Source organism: Suricata suricatta, chromosome 2 (genome assembly GCF_006229205.1).
Source record: "Suricata suricatta isolate VVHF042 chromosome 2, meerkat_22Aug2017_6uvM2_HiC, whole genome shotgun sequence".
NCBI classification, from domain to species: Eukaryota; Metazoa; Chordata; class Mammalia; order Carnivora; family Herpestidae; genus Suricata; species Suricata suricatta.
Genome location: NC_043701.1, coordinates 50,293,310 through 50,314,615, shown reverse-complemented (window position 1 = coordinate 50,314,615; position 21,306 = coordinate 50,293,310). Strand labels below are relative to the sequence as shown.

Below are 21,306 nucleotides of genomic sequence, written 5' to 3'. Positions count from 1 at the left end.
GATCCCGACAGAACCAGTTCCCAGTAAAACCTACCGGTTCCTCACATGGAGATCACAGGGGCCCTCTGGAGTCTCACACTCCTTTGGAGAGAAGGAACCACCAACACAGCCAGTACAACATCGAAAAATCCTTTTGTTTTAAGCAAAATAAAATGGCCTTTGGCTGCTTGGCTACGCCACCACCGGGGACCCTGGGAAAATACCAAAGCTGCAGGGACCCTTGCTGTCCTGGCCTCTTGGCGCCCTCTCTGGTAGGCCGGGATTGGGTTGTCTCTCTCCTGCACCTGTCTCTCCCTCTCCCTTACTTTATGTGATTCTGCTCTTACCGGGTTGAATACTCACCCTCATGATCTGTCGTGTTTGGCCCCAGCCTCTCCGTGCCTTGCTCCTCTCTGCTTCTTGGTTTGAGAGGCTGCGCTGTGTGCAGGTTCGCCTCACCTTCTGGAAACCTGCTGAGGGAGGCAGCATGCAGCACCTTGCACAGGTGGGGGCGGGGGCCGAGGCTGTGTGCCCCTGAGCTGACCCTGAGGCCAGTGATGGCCCGAGTTTACACGGCCTGTCCATCCAGAGCCCGGGCCCTTCCTCCCTCATTCCTAGTGTAGTTGGTTCACACTTTTCTTCCTTAATCCTAAAAGGATTGGGCAAAATCTTTTTTTTTTTTTAATTTTTTAGTGTTCTATTTATTTTTGAGACAGAGAACATGAGCATGGGAGGGGCAGAAAGAGAGGGAGACACAGAATCAGAAGCAGGCTCCAGGCTCTGAGCTGTCAGCCCAGAGTCCGATGCGGGGCTCAAACCCACAAACTGTGAGATCATGACCTGAGTCAAAGTCGAATACTTAACTGACTGAGCCACTCAGGTGCCCCTAGAGAAATCATGATTTAAGGGAGTCCTAAAATGTTAGGATGCCAGATAATCTACAAATGTCTCAAGAGAACAGAACACTAAGAACGTAGAAATATCAAGGCAATTTGAAGCTAACGTAAGTCTTCACATTATCTCCTTAAAGCAAAAAGTATGTGAATGTGTGTTTGAGTGTATAATCTCAACAGAAGATATACTTAAAGGATAGCATTTTGGCTGAAGTAGCTGAGGGCGCATATCTTTCCTTATTTTAAAGCTTTGACATTTTAGGGGCACCTGGGTGGCTCAGTTGGTTGAACATCTGACTTTGGCTCAGGTCATGATTTCATGGTTCATGAGTTTGAGCCCCGTGTTGGGCTCACTGCTGTCAGCGCAGAGATCCTCTGTTCCCCTCTTTCCCTGCCCCTCCCCTCCATGCTCCTTCTCACAAAAATAAAAATAAAACTTTGGTGGTTTCATGGTTTTAAAACATGATACTTTTCTACTGTTAGGACATTATTTACTCCTGTAACCCAGCGGTTTCTGCATAAATACCTAAAAATCACCCTATAGACCTAGCCTAACAATTGGATTCTTAGGTACTGTCTCCAAAGATTCTTATTGGGGGTGGGGGGTCAGCTTGAACTGTGTTTCCCATTGTGCCCGATGATTTCGTAACTCATGGCCAGCAAACCATCAATGCAAAAAAACATCGCTGTTCACAATGGAGTGAGATACCATTATTATTTTTCTTTTGTGGATCGGCATGCCCCCACTGAGCTGTTTCAGAAAGCCCCCAAAACTAGTTCCTTTACTGGTTTTCAGAGCACGCTCATTCAGCTCGGACCCAGTAACTACTGTTTTCTTCTTGTGTGTTTTTTGAGCTGACGCTATGCTTTTGGGAAAATGCAAAGAGAAAATGCCTCCCCGTGAGTCACTGATTTCACAAATGGTGTTCAGATCAGTGAGCACTTTGTTTAGGGGCTTCTGGGCTCCTGAGCTGAGGGACGTGGTCCACGATTCCCATCTAGCATAGTCTGCTGCCTTGAGCTGCTATCTGTGACTTCAGTAATTGAGAGAAGGATCTTTTGCCTGGACTCACTTGACCTTTGACATGGACATGACCTGGTGCGCGTCTGTGTTCCAGGCCGAGCAGATCGGACGGGCTGGGGCAGACAGCGATGGGGACACGTCACAGCCGGCTTTGGGAAGGGGCTCGAACGTGAGTACTAACCCCGCAGGGGCTTCTTGCTAACCGGGCGTGCTTCTCACTGCTTCACAGAACCTTCTAGAAATGGAATCCTAGATCAGTTTGGTTGTTTAGGTTTTGTACTTTCAGTCTCACTAGAGGCACAAAGCTGCACATGGTTTCCACTTCCCTGGCCTGTGCTACATCCAGAACAGGTACCAGTCAGCACAATCAGGGTGTCCTTGGTCAGATGAACTTGACTGAGCTTACACTCTCTGGCCTGGCCGACAGTTTGGGGGCCACATGGCCCTCTTTCCCTTCCTGAATCTACCAGTTCGCAAACTCCTCAACTATGCTTCGGAAGGAAATTTATTCAAGTTTTATTTATTTGTTTTTTAGTTTTATTTTGAGAGAGAGAGAGAGACAGGACAGAGAGGGAGAGAGAGAGCCTCCCAAGCAGGCTCCCCACTATTAATACAGAGCCCAAGGCGGGGCTTGAACTCACAAACCATGAGATCATGGCCCGAGCTGTGATCAAGAGTCAGACATTTAGCCCACTGACCCACCCAGGTGCCCCAAAAGGATTTTTAAAACTACCTGTACCCTCATATTTCAAAGTTGGCATATAAAACATTTCTTCATAATTAAAAAAAATTTTAATGTTTATTTTTTGAAAGACAGAGAACAGAGTGCAAGCGGGGAGGGGCAGAGAGATAGAGAGACAGAATCCAAAGCAGGCTCCAGACTCTGTGCTAACAGCTCAGACCCACACACCAAGAGATCATGACCGGAGCCAAAGTCGAATGCTTAACTGACTGAGCCACACAGGTGCCCTTCAAATGGTCTTTTATCTGTACCCGATTAAGTTCTCTTTCAAATCTGTAAACAGACAAGATTTAGAAGCCATTTGACTGGTAGAGGGCTTGTTACTCAATCACCCTGGAGTTATTGACTTCTGGGAGATATAAGAAAATATAATTGCACTCATTACTTGTAGGCATTTTTGTAAATAGCATTTGAAGACTTCTTTCCTAAAGGAACAAATGTGATAGAAACAGACATTGAAATCATGGGGCGCCTGGGTGGCTCAGTCGGTTGAGTGTCCGGCTTTGGCTCAGGTCATGATCTCGGGGTTCATGGATTCAAACCCCATGTCAGGGTCTGTGCTGACAGCTCAGAGCCTGGAGTCTGCTTCAGATTCTGTGTCTTGCTCTGTCTCTGCCCCTCCCTTGCTCATTCTCTCTCTCTCTCTCTCTCTCTCTCTCAAATATGAATAAATATTTAAAAGGTTAAAAAAAATAAGTTCCCTCTTTAATGCCCATCACCCATTTAACCCATCCCCACATCCATTTCCCCTCCAGCAACCGTCAGTTTGTTCTCTGTATTTAAGAGTCTAAGTGCCTCCCTCTCTATTTGTATCTTATTTTTCCTTCCCTTCCCCTATATTCATCTGTTGTGTTTCTTAAATTCCATGAGTGAGTGAAATCACATGATATTGTCTTTCTCTGACTTATTTTGCTTAACGTAATACACTTTAGTTCCATCCACACTGTTACAAATGGCAAGATTTCATTCTCTTTCATCACCATTTTTTAAAGTTTATTTATTTATATTCAAGAGCAAGAAAGTGGGAGCGCAATAATGCACGAAAGCAGAGGAGGGACAGAGAGAGAGAATCCCAAGCAGGCTCCGCACGCTCAGCATACAGCACAGTGCAACACTCCCTTCCATGACCCTGGGATCCTGATATGAGCTGAAATCAAGGGGCTGATGCTCAACCAATTGAGCCACCCAGGCACCCCTTCATGGCTATATTTTAATGCTCTGTGCAAATCAGCTCTCAGCTCTCAAGACAATCAAATCTTGTTGGTTTCCAGTTTGAAGAAGGATTTACACATGGCAGGAGCTAAGGCTGTACTTGACCCAGACGTGGCCACAGCCGCCAGTCCACAGAAACTCCTGCAGCCATTCTTACCTTTGTCTAAATAACCTGAATAAAATTATGTAATGATTCTTAAGACAATCTCTTCTTTAGCTGTGTAATCTAAGCAGGTCTTTACCTGACATGACCACGTCAGCAATGCCATTTGCTTGGTGATAAAACAGACTTAAATCCACTGTCCATTGACTCATTAGTCTATAATTTTCATCTCAATTTTGGCCACAAATTATTGGAAAATGTCTTCCAGGGGCATTTGGGTGGCTCACTCGGTTGAGCATGACTTTTGATTTTGGCTCGTGGGTCATGATCCCATGGTCGTGAGATTGAGCCCCATGGTGGGCTCTGTGCTGAGTGTGGAGGCTGCTTAAGATTCTGTCTCTCTGTCTCTCTCCCTCGTCCCCTCCCTCCCTCACACACATGCACCTGTGCTCTCTCTCTTAAAAAAAATAAAAAGCCTTCTCATGTTTCATGTACTCTGTAAGCTACATTAGTATTTGAGTAGGGAGTCTATTAAGTTACACTAAAGAGCTTACCTGCTCACACTTCTTTGCTTATTACAGTTAGTATTACAGCTTTTTCTCACACAAAGAACAGCAGCATAAATTTTGTTGTGGGCATTTCTAATTTGTGTGAGTTTTTTTCCTCAGTGCAACATAAGAAATATATTTATGATATAGATAAATAGAACCTAGACAAAAACTTTATAGGAACCATTCAAAGCACTTATAAGAAAAATTATAAAATTCCATAGAGACACCCAAAAGTAAAATTGTCCACAGAAAGACATGCCGTGCTCTTAAATGCAAAGATTCAACATTTTTTGTTGACAGGTTTTGTTGTAGAGCTAAATAAATTGGTTATAAAGTTTATTTGGAAAAATAAACAAGCAATAACTAGCCAGGAAAACCCTGAAAGTCAAGGGGGATGGATAAGCCTAACTAGTTTTAAAGTGCTTCTTAAGCCTCTGTAATTCAGACCATGTAATATTGGCCACAATAGCTCAGAGAAACCCGATAGAAACTCTGGAGCAAGTTGAAGACAGATACTGATATACAATGTAGATCATATGTCAAATCAGTGGAGGGAAATAAACTTATTAATACCAGGGATTTGAGATCATTGAATAGCCCTACAGAGAAAGAGGAAATCGTGTACGTGTGAGGATAACAAACAAATGAATCAGAAATGTAAATACAAAAATTGAAACCAGGCAGTTACTAACTGAAAACAGGAGTGAATTCATCTGCAAATTGACAGTAGGGGATACCTTCCTAAAACACTGGTGAATTTGACTTCAAAGAAAACTAAATTCTTGAATGACAGAAGAGAGGGAGAGAGGAAGGGAAAGAGAATGTTATAAGCAAAGTAAAAGTCCAAATGACAAATGCAGGATGGGGCTCTTAGAAACAGAAAAGCAATAGCAACCCTATATAAGTGAAATCATAGGGTGTTTGTCTTTGTCTGAGTTTATTGTATTTAGTGAGTCCCTGTAGGTCCATCCACATCACTGCCAATAACAAGATTTCATTCTTTTCTACCGCTGAATAATATTCTATCGTGTATATGGCGTATCTTTTCTTTGTATTCAGTTATATGTGGAGTCTAAAATCTAAATGACAAGCAGAAGCAGACTCATAAATGCAGAGAACACACTGGTGATTGTCAGAGGGGCTGGGGCAGGGGGAGTGGGCGAAGTAGGTGAAGGGGATTGAGGCGTACAGGCTTCCAGTCACAGGGATGAAAAACACAGCTGAGAGACCATCGTCGATAATATCGTAATAACGTTGTACAATGCAACACGACACTTAACCATGGTGGGCGTTGAATGATGTATAGATGTGTCAATTCACTGTGTTTTACACCTGACACTAATACAGCATTGTGTGTCTACTTCAAATTAAAAAAAAAAAAAGAAAAAGGGGGCACCTGGGTGGCTCAGTCGGTTAAGTGTCCGACCCTTGGTTTCGGCTTAGGTCACGAACTCACGGTTTGTGCATTGGAGCCTTGTGCGTGTCGGGCTTGGAATTCTCTCTCTCCCTCTCTCTCTGCCCCTCCCTGGCTTGCTTCCCCACCCCTTTCTCTATCTCCCTCCCCTCAAAAATAAGTAAAGAAAAATAAAAGGGTGCCCTGCTGACCAAGATAGATATTTGTAGAAAGTTCAGAGGAAAAGAAATGTAAGTGATGGAAAAATGCTCAAGTTCACTCCTAATGAGAAATAGAAGTTAAACCCGTAATGAACTTCCATGTATCACCCCTCTGTGGTCTGTTTGGACAATACAAAGTGAGAAAAGGAGAGGAACCTCATATGCTGATAAAGTGTTTTTTGGTTGTTGTTGTTTTTTTAATGAAGGGTGACTTTTCCTGGAAATTAAAATTCCTAATGAAGCTGCAATGTGATAGGTTAATTGTTGGCCTGGAAAGGAGTTTCCTGGGCTTGACACCATAGGGGCAGGACCTCACTTAATAAAATAACAGTGGCAGGTGGCGGCGCTGGCCACTGCCCGTGCTTCGTTCTGTGCTGTGGTCTCATGGCGTCCGCCTAGCAACACTGTGAAGTGACTGTCCTCTTCCTTACACAGATGCGGAACCTGCCAGCTGTCTGGGCCAAGTGGTTGAGCACATCTGGCCATCTGCTTGTGTTTCCCAATGTCATTTACGTTCACTATGTCTTATTTACGTTTGATACTTTGCTCACGTCTATCAAGCATGTAGTGTTGGTGATGGAACTTTCTGCCCTTGTTTTTATAAATTTTCCCCCAAGCCACTGATCTTAACTGAATGCAGGCATATGACCTTAGGTTGTGAGAGAAAAGCTTTTGGTCCCACACAGCCCAGAGGACCTCTGTGTCTCCACGTCCCCCATCCAGATAGTGGGTGTAACACTACTACTCTATAAGATTGGAAATTACAGGGCCCCCACCTAACACTCTGGGAAGCTCTGTGATATGAGTAAACTCAGTCAGAGCTTGATTAGAAAGTTTGCAGACATGACTCCTTATTTTTCTTTGAGAAAATGGGAGTGGTTCAACCTAAGAGTCTAAAGAGAACAGATTTGCTTTAAAAAGAAAATACCCTGATGTAGATGCAAAGGAATCAGATCTTCCCTGAAAAGATACTTAAGTTCATGTAAACCAAAGTGTATCCCAAGGCACATCTTCATCTTCTTTTTTTGTTTTAATATTTATTTATTTTTTTAGAGAGCTAGAGAGAGTATGGACGCATGCATGAGCAGGGAAGGGCCAGAGAGATGGAAACAGGATCTGAAGCGGGCTCAGACTCATGAACCATATGATCATGACCTGAGCTGAAGTCAGACAGATAACAGACTAAGCCACTCGGGCACCCCACATCTTCATCTTCTTCATCCAAGGGTCCTCGAATCGGTAAATATAATCACCTCCCAAATAATGTCAAGCTGTTTTCCTGGAATTTTACATTTTCTGGGAAACCCTTCTATATCCCTGCTAGCACATGGTTCTCTCAGTCTCTCACATCTAGAGAGGAAGGAGACGGTTGGTCACCATTGGATGTGATGAGGGGTGAGGGGAACAAGGCAATGCCTTTCCATAAGTCACAGGAACAGCAATGATAAATCATGCGCGTTGATGGAATGAGGTACCTGAGTTAATTTACAAGTTACAGATTTACAAATTCAGTGCCCCAAAATGACTCACCCAAATTAGTGTATCGGTACCATAAAGTAGAAAATGCTCTGGGAGTGCCTGGGTGGCTCAGTCGGTGAAGTGTCAGACTTCAGCTCAGGTCATGATCTCATGTCATGGTTCATGGGTTCGAACCCCACATCGGGCTCTGTGCTGGCAGCTCAGAACCTGGAGCCTGTTTCATATTCTGTATCTCTGTCTTTCTCTGCCCCTTCCCTATTCACACTCTGTTTCTCTCTGTCTCAAAAATAAATAAACATTTAAAATGTCTGGAGCTCCTTTTCCATTTACGCCGTCAAAGCAAGTATGGAATTAGTGCCTTGCTTCTCACAGATGGAAGGAGGTGCTCTGTGTTCTCAAGAGATTTCCAGTTTCAGAGCCCCAATCTGTTTGGGGGAACCAGGTGGAAAGTCTCCCTGGCCCCGATGGGAGCTGTCACAATATCAGAGGCCTGCACATAGAAGCCCAGAGGTGTCTAGGGATGCCCACCAGTAAAACAGCACTTTTAGGAACAGTTATTAAAAATGATTGTACAGTTATTAAAAATTTAGTTGAAAAACTAAAATTTTAGCTGCCATGAGTCCCATGCTTCTCAGAGATGCAGTATTTCCACCCAGGTTGCCAGGGTCTGGTAAAATCCCGTCCCTAGGGTCACCTGGGTGGCTCAGTCGGTTAAGCATCTCACTTTGGCTCAGGTCATGATCTCATGGTTTCTGGGTTCAAGCCCAAAGTTGGACTCTGTGCTGACGGCTTGGAGCCTGCTGGGGATTCCCTCTCTCTTTCCTTCACTCTCTCTCTTTCTCTCTCCCCCTCCCCTGGCCGCTCTCTCTCTCTCAAAATAGATACATAAATAAAATAAATAAATGAATAAATAAAAGAACCCCCGTGGATCAGGAAGGACTTTCAAGCACTCCCAAGAGAGTGTGTTGAGTCAGTGCTGCCACTAGGGGTCAGTGTTTTCACAAGCTGAATGAATTCTGTGGAAACTGTGTTCCTGCCTGGCCTGGGAACAGCCCAAATTCCCTGTGTTTGGAAGTCCACACATTGAGAACAGAAAGCTGTGTCCTGAGGGCTGAGACACAAGTTTGTGATGTAGAAACAATACAGGTAGTGATCACTTTTTTTTTAAGTTTATTTATTTATTTATTTTGAGAGAGAGTTCGTTTATTTAGTGTGAGAGAGAGAAAAAAAAGAGAGAGAGAGAGAGAGAGCATGAGAGGGGAGAGGCAGGGAGAATGGAAAAGGAAGAGAGAGAATCCCAAGCAGGCTCCACGCTGTCAGCGCAGAGCCTGACCCAGGGCTCAAATTCACGAACCGTGAGATCATGAGCTGAGCTGAAATCAGACACTCATAGCCACCCAGGTACCCCATGATCGCTCTGTACCTTTCTAAAGTGTTTTATATTCAAAATTATTAAACAATAGCATAGAGAAAGTTATAAAAGTGGAATGGGAGACTCACATAGAATGCCTACAGCCCAGCTCAGTTTTCTGTCACGTTGTGTATTTTCATTTCTTTTTTTTTATTTGTATTTATTTTTGAGAGAGAGAGAGAGAGACAGAGAGGGAGACACAGAAACTGAAGCAGACTACAGGTTCAAGCTGTCAGCACAGAGCCCAACATGGGGTGTGAACTCATAAGCCACAAGATCATGAGCTGAGCCAAAGTTGGATGCTCAACAGACTGAGCCACCCAGGCGCCCCATGTTATGTGCTTTCTCCAGCCTGTCTTTATACAGACCTCCATGTGCCACCCATGGCCAGCCTTGTGATACACATGCAGTTTTGATTACATCCAGGGAGCACCGTGTCCTTTACAATGTGCTCTATTGCAGTGTGGTCTCTTCATAATTTTTAAAAAAGATTGTAGGAGGAAGGGCTTTTGTTTGGTTGAGTTTGGATTCCATGACCTGCTAACGCATCACCTCCCCTGTGTGTGGAGTGGTCTGTATCCTCACTGTGCAGGGACCCACGAGGATGAGATGAGGTTGACCGGGCACCATGCATGGGGACAACCTCACAGCTGGCACTGCAGAGCGTCACTGGCACAGTAGGAGCTTGGCTCACCAGCATAACTTGGTCCAGAAACATGCTTGCATGAGCCAAAGTTGGACGGAGGATAGTGTGAGCAGGGGAGGGACAGAGAGAGAGGGAGAAAATCTCAAACAGGCTCCATACTGACAGCGTGCTCCATCTCACCAACGCAGGGCTCCATCTCACGAACCATGAGATCATGACCTAGGCCAAATCAAGAGTTAGATGCCCTAACTGACTGAGCCCCCACCCCCAGCCACCCCGGGATTGCTCATTCTAAGAAGAGATCCCTGCCAGTAGAAAAATGACCCCAAATTGTTCTCATGCTTGTAAGTATCGAAGAGCTTGTGTGATGTAGCATTTTGCTGGCCAAAATATGGGTCCTGTCCAAAAAGCTTCTGCAGCTTTCCCATGAAAGCAATACCATCCCTCCAGCATTCGCATGGAGGGACTCAGCCGAGGGAACAGCCACTTCCCAGCATCTCACATACCAGAAAGTGGATTCATAAGTCCCTGCCCTTCACGGGGATCAGTTCACATGAAGTTGGCATGCTTTATCCCTCCTGCAGTGCATTTACTCCGAATCAACTTGGGAGCTCCAGTGTGCCAGGGCCCGCATGCCCTCTGGCTGAGGGATCTAGCTAATGGCCTGTCGGGAAGGCTATGCCACAAGGAGAAGAGAAAGCAGACAGAGAACACCTTCCTGGGAAGGGAACATTGCCCCATGCATTGCCCAGGATGGTGCTGGCAGCCACAGAATGAGAATGAGGATATCCTCTCCTTTCTTGCTAGAAAATGTCAGGAGCTCTGCCACACAGGTCCCCCCGGAGGGTGTCTGTCGGCCCCGTCAGACTTGTAGCTTGCGGTCCTGCCCTGGACTCTGCCAAAACCCATATTGGAGGGAAAGACAGTGGGGGAACAGGTCTGACTGCATCTCCTTTCCCACGTGGTTCTTTGACAAAGCTTTCAGAAGAAGAGAAAAGTTATATTGACGCCTTTCAAGAGGGGGCAGCAGAATGTCAGGACAGGAGAGGCAGCCTGACTCCTGGATCTGAGTTAATGCCATCAGTGGGCAGTGGGCTGTCCGGAGTAGGTAGTGGCACTGACTCCTTGGGCTTCAACTCTCCTCTGCATTAAAACTCTAGGCTTGTGTCATCCTGAAAGTATCTGATGCAAGTTAGAAGAGAGGCTTGCCCCCGCCTACTTTAACTACAGCCACTGCCACCAAAATGCTTTCCTTAATCTCTAAACAACAACTGCATCTGAATCCCTCATAAGCCTCGTCCAAGGATCTGCTCCCACTTCAGGGAGATGCGCCAACCTGATCGGTCTCACGAGATGCGGTTTGAATGACATCAATTGTAGATCGGCCTGTCAGTCTCTTGACACAGAAACACATTCTCGCCAGAGCTCAGTGCATCCCTTCCTGTTCATGTGATCAGATTCCCTCCTTAGGCATGTGCACTGGTGTGTTTGCAAAGGTGCCTCATGCAGATGTACATGAGGAACAGAAGCAGAGGAAAATCTACCATGAAGTCTGGGTTTCCTTGAAAGAGCAGTGTTGACCTTGGACCTACTCAGTTTCTTGAGTAGCACTGATGTCTGCTCAACTACAGTGTGTGTGTGAACCCCACAGTTCTTCTAGGGAAGTCCAGCCGTCCCAGGACCTTCATCAGACTACAGGGAGTCCTTAGGCTGCGACAGCCAACAATGCCCTTTGCTGTAGGGTGCTGGCCCTACCCAGAGCCTGTCCCCAGGGCTCTGATGGGTTCGGGGCACAGCCCATTCTGGACACCAAGTCAAAGGCATACACCAGCATTTTGAAGTTCAGGGCTTCTGTGGGACTAGAACTCCCAGGTGAGCCCATGGTGGGTGGGGTGTGCATCTTCCCCAGGATTCCTGATTTCACTCAGGTCGTGATCTCATGGATGTGAGATGGAGCCCTGCGTCTGGCACCATGCTGAGTATAGAGCCTGCCTCGGATTTTCTCACTCTCCCTCTGCCCCTTTCCCCTGCTTGCATGCTCTAAATAAGTAAGTAAATAGATGCCTAGAGCAACAGTGTTGGTCTCATTTTGAGCAGGGACACAGGTCCTGAAATTGGGAGTTTTTATTCTCTTTTGATTTGTCTCCCCCCAGATGTGTATGTGACACAGGATCAAATTATCATTGTGCCCTGAATGTAATAAATGAATTAATTGAATATCAGTGGTGTTGTGGATACACAGTTTAGCGTGGTCTCTGACCTGACGTCCCTCCAGCGAACAGCACCCTGTTAGCCCCGTGCATGAGGTCCCATGAGGTCTGGGTATGAAGGCTGTGTTCACTTCATCCCTTTTTCTCTCCATCATCCATGGCTTTTTCCTTAATGGTTTATGGGACTGAACTCCTGGGAGAGAAACTCCTAAAAACAAGACTGTAATAGCCAAAATATAGATTGGGGTACCCACCATTAGAGAGGGCAGGACTCATTCCCCTACAAAAAAGGGGGGGACTTGATTTAAAAAATGTTATTGACCCATTTGGACCAGAACAGGAAGCCAGATTCTCTTGCAGGAAAGCTGTGGTCTGTCCCTCATGGAACTTTGCCACTTTGTAACAGGAGAAGAGCCCCTAAATTGGAATAAGACATGGGCCAAGCTGTATGGACTTGGAGCTGTATGGATTATCCTGGTTTTCCATTTCATTTAATATTCATGAGTCAGCATAGAGAGCCCGGAAATAAACCCATGCATGTATGGTCAATTAATTTACGGAGGAGCCAAGAATACACAATGGGAAAAATAAATGGTGTTGGGAAAACCAGGCCACTCTCTTACACACACACACACATGAAGTATCTCACAGTGGATTAGAGACTTGAACTTACGAGCTGAAACCCTAAAACCCCTAGAAGAAAACATAAGCAGGAAGCTCCTTAATGCTTTTGAACCTGACAAAAGCAAAAGTAAATAAGTGTGAAGACATCATCCTAGAGAAGCTTCTGTTCAGCAAAGGAAGCTGTCAACAAAACGAAAGCACAGTCTGCTGAATGGGAGAAAATACTTGCAAATCATCTACCTGGTAAGGGGCTAATACCCAAAATGTATAAAGAGCTTATACAGCTGAATAATAAAAAACCAAACAATCCAATTCAATAGTGGGCAGAAGATCTGAATAGACTTTTTTTTTTCAAAGAAGACATGGAGGGGCACCTAGGCAGCTCACTCAGTTAAGTGTCTGACTTGGGCTTAGGTCATGATCTCATGGTTCATGAGTTTGAGCCCCACATCAGGCTCTCTGCTGTCAGTGCAGAGTCTGCCTCAGATCCTCTGTCTTCCCTCTCTCTCTGTCCCTCCTTTTCCCATTTTCTTTCTCTCTCTCTGAAAAATAAATAAAACATTAGAAAACAAGGACATCCAGATGGCCAACAGACACATGAAAAGATGCTCAACATCACTCATCATCCGGGAAATGCAAATCAAAACCACACTGAGATACTACCTCAGACCAGTCAGAATGGATATTGTCAAAATGACAAGAAATAACAAGTTTTGGTGTGGAGAAAAGGGAACCCTCGTGCACTGTTGGTGGGAACGCAAACTGGTGCGGCCACTGTGGAAAACGGTACGGAGGTTCCTCAGAAAGTTCAAAAGTAGAACTACCAGATGATCCAGCAATTCAACTTTTGGTCATTTATTCAAAGAAAATGAAAACACTAAAGAGAAAAAGATCTGTGCACCCCTGTGTTCATTGCAGTGTTATTTACAATAGTGAATATACAGAAACAACCTAATAGACTGTAGATCTACAGATAAACGTGTAAAGAAACTGTTTCTAATATATTTATACTCCTGTATACACAGTGGAATACTTTCCAGCCATAAAGAATGAAATCTTGCCATTAGTGACCAAATGAATGGAGGGAGATATTATGCTAAGTGACATAAGTCAGAGAGAAGAAAGACAAATACTGCAAGATCTCTCTTATATGCAGAACCAAAAGAAAAAAAAAAACCCACAAAAATCACGCCAGGTTGCCAGAGGGGAGGCAACCAGAAAGAAGAGCGAAAAAGTGGGTAAAGGGGGTCATAAGATAAAAAAGGGGGGAAAAATCTGACAAACCACAGATATCTCTGGGAAACCAAAATGTTTTGAATATTTTAGCTGCCCATGGGGTGAAGGTTGCGCAACACTACTGAATAGTAGAGTTCTCAGACAGTGCCAATAGACGCAGGTCTGATGGACCCTAAGATTGGCCTGCCTGTGAGTGTGAACGGTGGGCTGTTGGGAGAGATCTGTGTGGCCCTCACAGGGCAGACTGGAGCTACATAAACCTATTGTGTCAAAATTCAGAGGTCCCAGAGACACACAGGTGATGGATCATGAGAAGCATGTTGCTGTCCCGGATAACAGAGACCCCAACTTGCAGGGGCCTGCGATGGGATGTGCCCTGGACTTCCGGCTTTCTTTTTTTTTTTTTTTTTAACATATTTTTCCTACATTTATTTATTTTTGAGAGACAGAGAGAGATAGAGCACAAGGAGGAGGGGGGAGGAGACAGAGAGGGAGATACAGAATCCGAAGCAGGCTCCAGGCTCTGAGCAATCAGCACAGAGCCAGACACGGGCCTCAAACCCACGAACTGTGAGATCATGACCTGAGCCAAAGTCAGACACTTAATCGATTGAGCCACCAGTGTCCCATGGGCTTCTGGCTTTCTGCTGTGTAAGGCCATCTTAGTGGGCCCTCATGAGGTCATGCTTACCAAAAATTCTTACCGGAGAAAAATGAAACCACCCTATAATATGACAGAAGTATGCTAGGTGTTAACAGCAATTTTAAGTCAATGGAATTTAAATTTTTTTATGCTTATTTATTTATTTTGAGAGAGAAAGAGAGAGAGAACAAAGGGAGAGGACCAGAGAGAGAGGAAGAGAGAATCCCAAGCATGCTCCTCATGACCTGAGCTGAAACCAAGAGTCAGACACTTAACCAATGGAGCCACCCAGGTGCCCCAGAATTTCCCTTTTTTAAATATGAGAATATGAGAGCGCTCCTACGAGAAGATCCCTGTGTGTGTGTGTGTGTGTGTGTGTGTGTGTGTGTGTGTGTGTGTGTTGGGCCCTGTGTCAGGAGACTGTGTTGGGTTCCTCCCCAAGATGTCAGACTGCTAAATGGGCAATAGGATCATGGGATTAAACCCTGAAATCAACACGCAATGGATGACCTGTAAAGTACCTTTTGGGGCGGATTCTGTACAGAGCTTGCAAGCAAATGCATCTGAAGGACAGAGGTGAATTCTCAGCCGTGTTGAGTGATCAGTCAGGCACACATAATTGTGGCGAGGGCTGAGGACAAGAGGCATTGCAAGTCCTGAGTCTAGACAGGGTGGAGTGAACAGAAGTGGTTTTAGCAGCAGGATTGTGAAACGCCTGGTCCTGAATGTCACTGTTGGGATGCCACAGGGGCCACGCATGCTTCAGCGATAACCATCGGTAGATTGGATCGCTTTGGCACCCAGTGACTCAAAAGGAAGCATGACATAAAAAGCCACCTCCAGGAATCGTGGGGTTTCCTTTGCCTTTCATGTTTATGGACAAGAGGGGCGCCTGTGGCTCAGCTGGTGGAGCGTCTGACGTTGGCTCAGGTCATGATCTTGCAGTTCGAGGGAGCCCCACATCAGGCTCCTGCTGTGAGTGGGGAGCCTGCTTTGGATCCTCTGTCTCCTTTTCTCTTGGCCCTCCCTCGCTTGCACTTTCTCTCTCAAAAATAAACATGTTTTAAAACTTTGAAAAGTTTATGAATAAGAAAATCTGAGTCTCAAAGATTTTCTCAGGGAACTGAATGATAGTAAACTTGGCAGAACAGAATAGGATGTGAGTCTGGGTGTAGATAATACTGTGCTTTTGCCAATGGGTTTCCTTTACATATTTATTTTACTTGCTCTGTTTTAAGTAAGCTCAACACCCAATGTGGGGCTTGAACTCATGACCCCAAGATCAAGAGTCGTACATTCTATTGACCAGCCAACCAGGCGCCCTGCTAAATACTTGTTTTAAATACAGAGATCCTGTCGTTCACATAAAAGCTTCCCCACAAGCTCCTTTTATCTATACTTAATTTTTTTTTTTGAAGGAGAGAGTGTGTGGCAACAGGGGAGAGGGGCAGAAGGGAAGAGAGAGAGAGAATCCCAAGCAGGTGCCTTGGGAGCACAGAGCCCGAAATGGGGCTCCATCCCACAACCCTGGGATCACGACCTGAGCTGAAATCAAGAGTTGGATGCTCGACTAAGACCCCCAGGCACCCTGCACAAGCTCTTTTTATAACACATGAGAGCAGGGTTGCTGACAGGTTCACATTTTATTTATTTATTTGTTTTTAGATTTGTTTTACATTTATTTATCTATGAGAGACAGAGACAGCTCAAGCTGGAGAGGGTCAGAGAGAGAGGGAGATACAGAATTCGAAGCAGGCTCCAGGCTCTGAGCTAGCTGTCAGCACAGAGCCCCACGCAGGGCTCACAAACCATGAGATCATGACCTGAGCCAAAGCTGGACGATTCACAGACTGAGCCACCCAGGCGCCCCACTGACAGGTTCACGTTTTAAAGGAGGCTAATCCACACCTGCGGTTTGGTCAGGAGTGTTAAATGAGTCTAGCTGGTAAAGGTTCTCAGGGGTTTCAGAGATCTGTCATTTCCTTTGTGGTTAAGAAACTAAACCTTTGTGGGGCACCTGAGTGGCTCAGTCTGTTGAGCATCCACCTTTGGCTCAGGTCATGATCTTATGGTTCGTGGGTTTGAGCCCTGCGCTGGGCGCTGTGCTGACAGCTCGGAGCCTGGAGTCTGCTTTGGATCTGTGTCTTCCTCTCTCTGCCTCTACCCTTCTCGAGCTCTCACTCTGTCTCTTTCTCTGTCTAAAAACTAAATAAACATTAAAAAGAAAGGAAGAGAGAAGAAACCTTTGCAGCAGGAATGTGTCCATGCTGTGTCTTTCACCATAGAGAAAACACGGGCTTTCTACAGAGAGTGAACATTTTGCTCAGGCTCTTCAAGCCCAGCAGTGGAAACGATCCTAGAGGCTAAGATGGGCGGTTGGGCACTTGGTTTACAGGTTCGAGCACCCCTACATGGAGAAGTGACCTCACACTGATGAGAGTTTCTCTCTGTCCCCTTCCCCGCAGGGCTGCCTCACCACACCCAACTCCCCGATGGCAAATCCACGCTCCGTGACGTTGGGTCCGTCCCTGTCGCTCAGCAACATCTCAGGGGTGTCTGTGAAGTCAGACATGAAGAAACGCCGGGCTCCTCCCCCTCCGACCCTGCCCAGTACAGGGCCACCAGCGCAGGACAGGGCCTCGGAAAAGGTAGGTAGAGGGCGGCTCTGGGGAGCGGTACGTCTGCTGAACGGACCTGCGACTTCTCTAGAAGTTCCCTGCGTGCCCTCTATTCTCATTGAGTTAGCAGGAAGAGTGTTTCGGGTGAATCTTTAAGCTTTATTTAGAAGTAAAATTGAGGGGTTCCTGAGTGACTTCCGTCAGTTAAGCGTCTGACTCTTGATTTTGGCTCAGGTCGTGATCTCATGATGGTGAGATCAAGCCCCAAGTCAGGCTCCGAGAGGAGTGTGGAGCCTGCTTGGGATTCTCTTTCTCCCTCTCTCTCTGCTCGTGCTCTCTGTCTCTCTCTCTCTCAAAATAAGCATAAAAAAGAAGTAAAGGTGTGACGCCAGGCTGCTTTGTGTATGGAGAAGGACACTTCCTCTGCTCTCAGTCATTACAGGCCTGTGCTTGTTATCAGCACTTATTGTGTCTGTAGCCTTAAATTTTTGGGCATCATCATGATCGCTAAATGAGAAAAATGCCATGGTTTGCGGCACCGAAAGAAATCTGGAGTGTGTATGGGACAGGAATGATAGGGACGCCCCCGAATAATTGAGGTTCACAGGAAAGCAGGGAGGGCTTTTCACGTTAAGTCACTTTCCGTGAGACGTGACGTTTGCGAGGACCGTGTATGTAAGAAGCCACATGTGCTAAGTTCATCGTCAGAGCAACTTCATGCCTTTGCAAGGGTTGTCACTACGTGTGGACCAGAGAGAGCCTTTGTCCTCAGCAGGCGGCATCTGCACCCGTGTGTCTGTCGTGGCGTGAAGCCCTGCTGGAAACCCCGGGCCCTCCCTTCTCAGGGACCCCGATGCTCCTTGGCCAAGCAGCTCCTGTTTTCCAGGCTTGGAATGGCTCACGGTAAAACTTAGAAGTACGGGTTTCATCCTCTAAATGCATTCGTCCTCATTCAGGTGGGGGGTAGCAGGGACAACACACGGGGAGGCCAGGATGCAATCGGGCTTTGGAATCTTCTAGAAGCTGCATTCTCCAAGGCTGACCAACTGCGTCCAGAACTGGACCTGCTCCACACATGTTCTAAGACACTGCGCCATGATAAGGATGCGTTATTTCTCACTAGCAGGGAGGTTTCCCAGTGGTTGGCACCGTAGCTCCTGAGGGGGCGGGGGCAGACTGCACGCTGCAAACAGGGACTTTATAGAACACACATTAATTCTCCCACAGGGGCTTCATTCCCTGACTCTTTCCTTCTGCCTTAGTGTCACCCGGCCTGTCTCTGCTTCGTATAGACTGAGAGGCCAAGAGCTTCAGATACCTGCTAATCTTGGTTTGAACCCCCCCTTTTTTTTTTTTTTTGCCTATTCATAAAATGGCTATTCCATAAACTAGAAACTAAGTCTGTCCCCCAGATGGGGGGCTTGGCCTGGGGTCATGGTTAGGAGATGCCTAAGTGGTTCTCTGGAGTAGTAGACTTCCCAGATTCCTTCTTAGCCTGGTTGTCTGTCTGTCCATCAATCTTCATACATCTTTCTTCATCCTTGCAGGAGTGATCTTTTATCCCCAGGCCTCAGAGACCGCCCCGTTCCCCCGTTCCCATCGAACAGACTTTTTCCATCCGTGCCTTAGCAGTCTGCTGCTAAACACAGCATGTTCAGAAGAAAATATTTTGATTTTTGTGTTTCTTAAGCATTTTCTTTTTTTTTTTATTTTGAGTATTTGAGAGACAGAGACAGCATGAGCGGGGGAGGGGCAGAGAGAAGGAGGGAGACAGAATCAGAAGGAGGATCCAGGCTCTGAGCAATCAGCAGCAGAGCCCAACACAGGGCTCAAACCCACAAACTGCAAGATCATGATCTGAGCTGAAGTCAGACACTTGGGCTGAGCCTCCGGGTGCCCCTCGTGTCTTCTTACAGTCCTAAGTTCTTCTCAGTTCTCTGGATGTTTTAGCTGTCTTTCACTACAAAGAGCATTTGGTACCAATGGCGCCCCACTTGTTTACACACAGGCAGGATTAACCGTGCAAACTGAACACGGAGCTACTTCCTGTGGCTGTGTAGTGTGCCTCTTTAGTGTTCTGGGGTTTAGGATCGATCTGAGTGTTTTCATAACTCACAGACCATACTTCCAGCATTTAGCATAGTTCACCCACCTCTCTCTGGGGACATCGGTTTGCTTCTGATTAGGAAGGATGTTAGCCATGAAAGTCACAAACCAGTATCACCATTACTTGCGGGCCTTTTGCAATGACAGTTGTGGTTCCCTGATGTTCTCAAAGGTCAATGCTGAACCAGATCAGCATCTTAAAAGTTTCTTCCATCTAGAGAAGATGTGTTTTCAGATGTGAACATGATTCTCCAGAGTGGATACAGTCTGCCTGAGAGAAAAAATGTATCCTAAGTAGAGAATCGGGAATTCTGGATGAAAAGTAAATAGTTCTCTATACCCTGAAGAATGAACAGAGTTCCCCCCTGAGGCAGTAAAAGCTTTTTACTGAAATCTGTTTTATTTGGCACAGAATGAGTGCAGAATTTGACTTAGAAACTGTCTCCTTTTTTAAGCATATAAGTGGCATATGGGTTAGATTTAAGCATTTGCTAGGGCCACATTTTTCCTTTTTAAATGAAAGGTATTTTGTTATTTACTAATTTCTGGGAAAGGAACCCAAAAGTGTATTGTCGTCCTTGTCGGGGAAGAACGTCAATTCCTTTTTCACGAACTTCCTTCCATATAAAGATAAGGTGTTTGTTTGGAAAGCCTTATTTGTGTAACTGTTACTAACACCGATGTCCTGAATGAAGAGGAAAGGCTTATTTTCAAGGACATGACTCGGTTTGGGAAAGGCAAATGCCTACATTCTCTTTATTTTAGAAGATTTTTTTTTCTTATCATCTGGTCTGGAAAACTCTGATTCAAGTCGTAGAAGGGGAATCATTTCAGACAAGTCACTGTTCAGAGGACACATGTTCCCCCAAATGCTGTCTTCATAACAGTGTTTGTTACCTACGGGATCCCCAGTATTTGTTATTTCTAAGAGCAGTTTTTGAGAGATTTTCCCGGAGGTGGTAGAGCCAGTGAAAGAAATTAATGGTGTCCTTGAACAAGCCTGTTAGCAGAGAAATTGGCAAGACAGGTTGAGAGCCATGTTATCTTTCCAGAGGAGACCGAATTTCTGTGCCAGACTTTCATCCCTCTTCCCAGTACCTCAAATGTAGTTTTAATTAAGTGGAACATTCCGACAGGCATGATATATATGTGAGGGCACCATTCGCTGACTCAGTAGTTTTCAAACTTAAGTGAACATCAGAATCACCCCCAAAGGGCTTGTTAGAACACATTTTGCTTGGCTCCACTCTGAGGGTTTCTGATTCAGTAGGTCTGGGGCAGGGCCTGAGAATTAGTGTCCCAGGCAGTTCCCAGGCAAACCCCACTTTGAGAACCACCACGCCACAGAACATCCGCTGCCCTGATCCACCCGCTTGGCGTGAATATCTTTTTTTTAATTTTTTATGTTTATTTATTAATGAGACAGAGAGAAACAGGGCATGAATGGGGGATGGGCAGAGAGAGAGGGTGACACAGAATCTGAAGCAGGCTCCAGGCTCTGAGCTGTCAGCACAGAGCCTGACGCAGGGCTCAAACTCCTGAACCATGAGATCATGACTGAGCCGAAGTCAGATGCTTCACCAACTGAGCCACCGAGGCGCTCTCAGTGTAAGTATCTTGGACAGACCTGGAGAGCTCATCTGGCACAAGAAATGCCACAGAGATGCAATGATATTTGGGCACTGTTTGTCAGAGTCTTAGCTGAGGCCTAACATTGGATGTTGGACGTTAAGATAAATAAAAAGTGCTAACTTCTTCTCACTGGGACAAAGGGATTGCCTCTTCTGCACGAGGCTTTTCTTCTTCTTTTACCTTTGAGATTCCCCGCGGTGATCACTCCACTCTGCTCTGTGCTGAGACGGCCTCACGCTTTGTCCTTGGCCCCAATCAAGGGCAGAGTTCTTGCTTGCTACGCCCGTGTGGGGATCAGAGCCCCTTTGTATGCCAGGGCGTAGTGTCCCCAAGGAGGCTTATCTCTTGTGCCTTGCACACACATGCCCCCCTCAGGCTATAGGTCAGCACAGATCTGAGATGACGCATGGGGCTGTGGATGCAAGTGCCCCCAGGGGCACCCCTCCAGTCACCCCCTGGTTCTCAGTTTCCTCCTCTGCAAAATGGGAACAAAAAAAGGCAGCCTTCCCAGGTATATGATGTACAGGTCAGATAGGTAGTGCAACTGCTTCCTGGGTTCAAGATCCCAACTCTGTCCTCCCTG

The 21,306-nt window shown here is 45.9% G+C and overlaps 1 protein-coding gene across 1 annotated transcript in view; it reads left to right on the top strand.

Moving 5' to 3' along the window:
• COBL (cordon-bleu WH2 repeat protein) overlaps positions 1-21,306 on the top strand; it is a 153,347-nt gene that overhangs the window by 43,918 nt on the left and 88,123 nt on the right. Inside the window, exons 6-7 of the mRNA XM_029926284.1 lie at positions 1,991-2,065; positions 16,833-17,015. Of these exons, the coding sequence (XP_029782144.1) occupies positions 1,991-2,065; positions 16,833-17,015 (258 nt within the window). The remainder of the gene's footprint in view (positions 1-1,990; positions 2,066-16,832; positions 17,016-21,306) is intronic.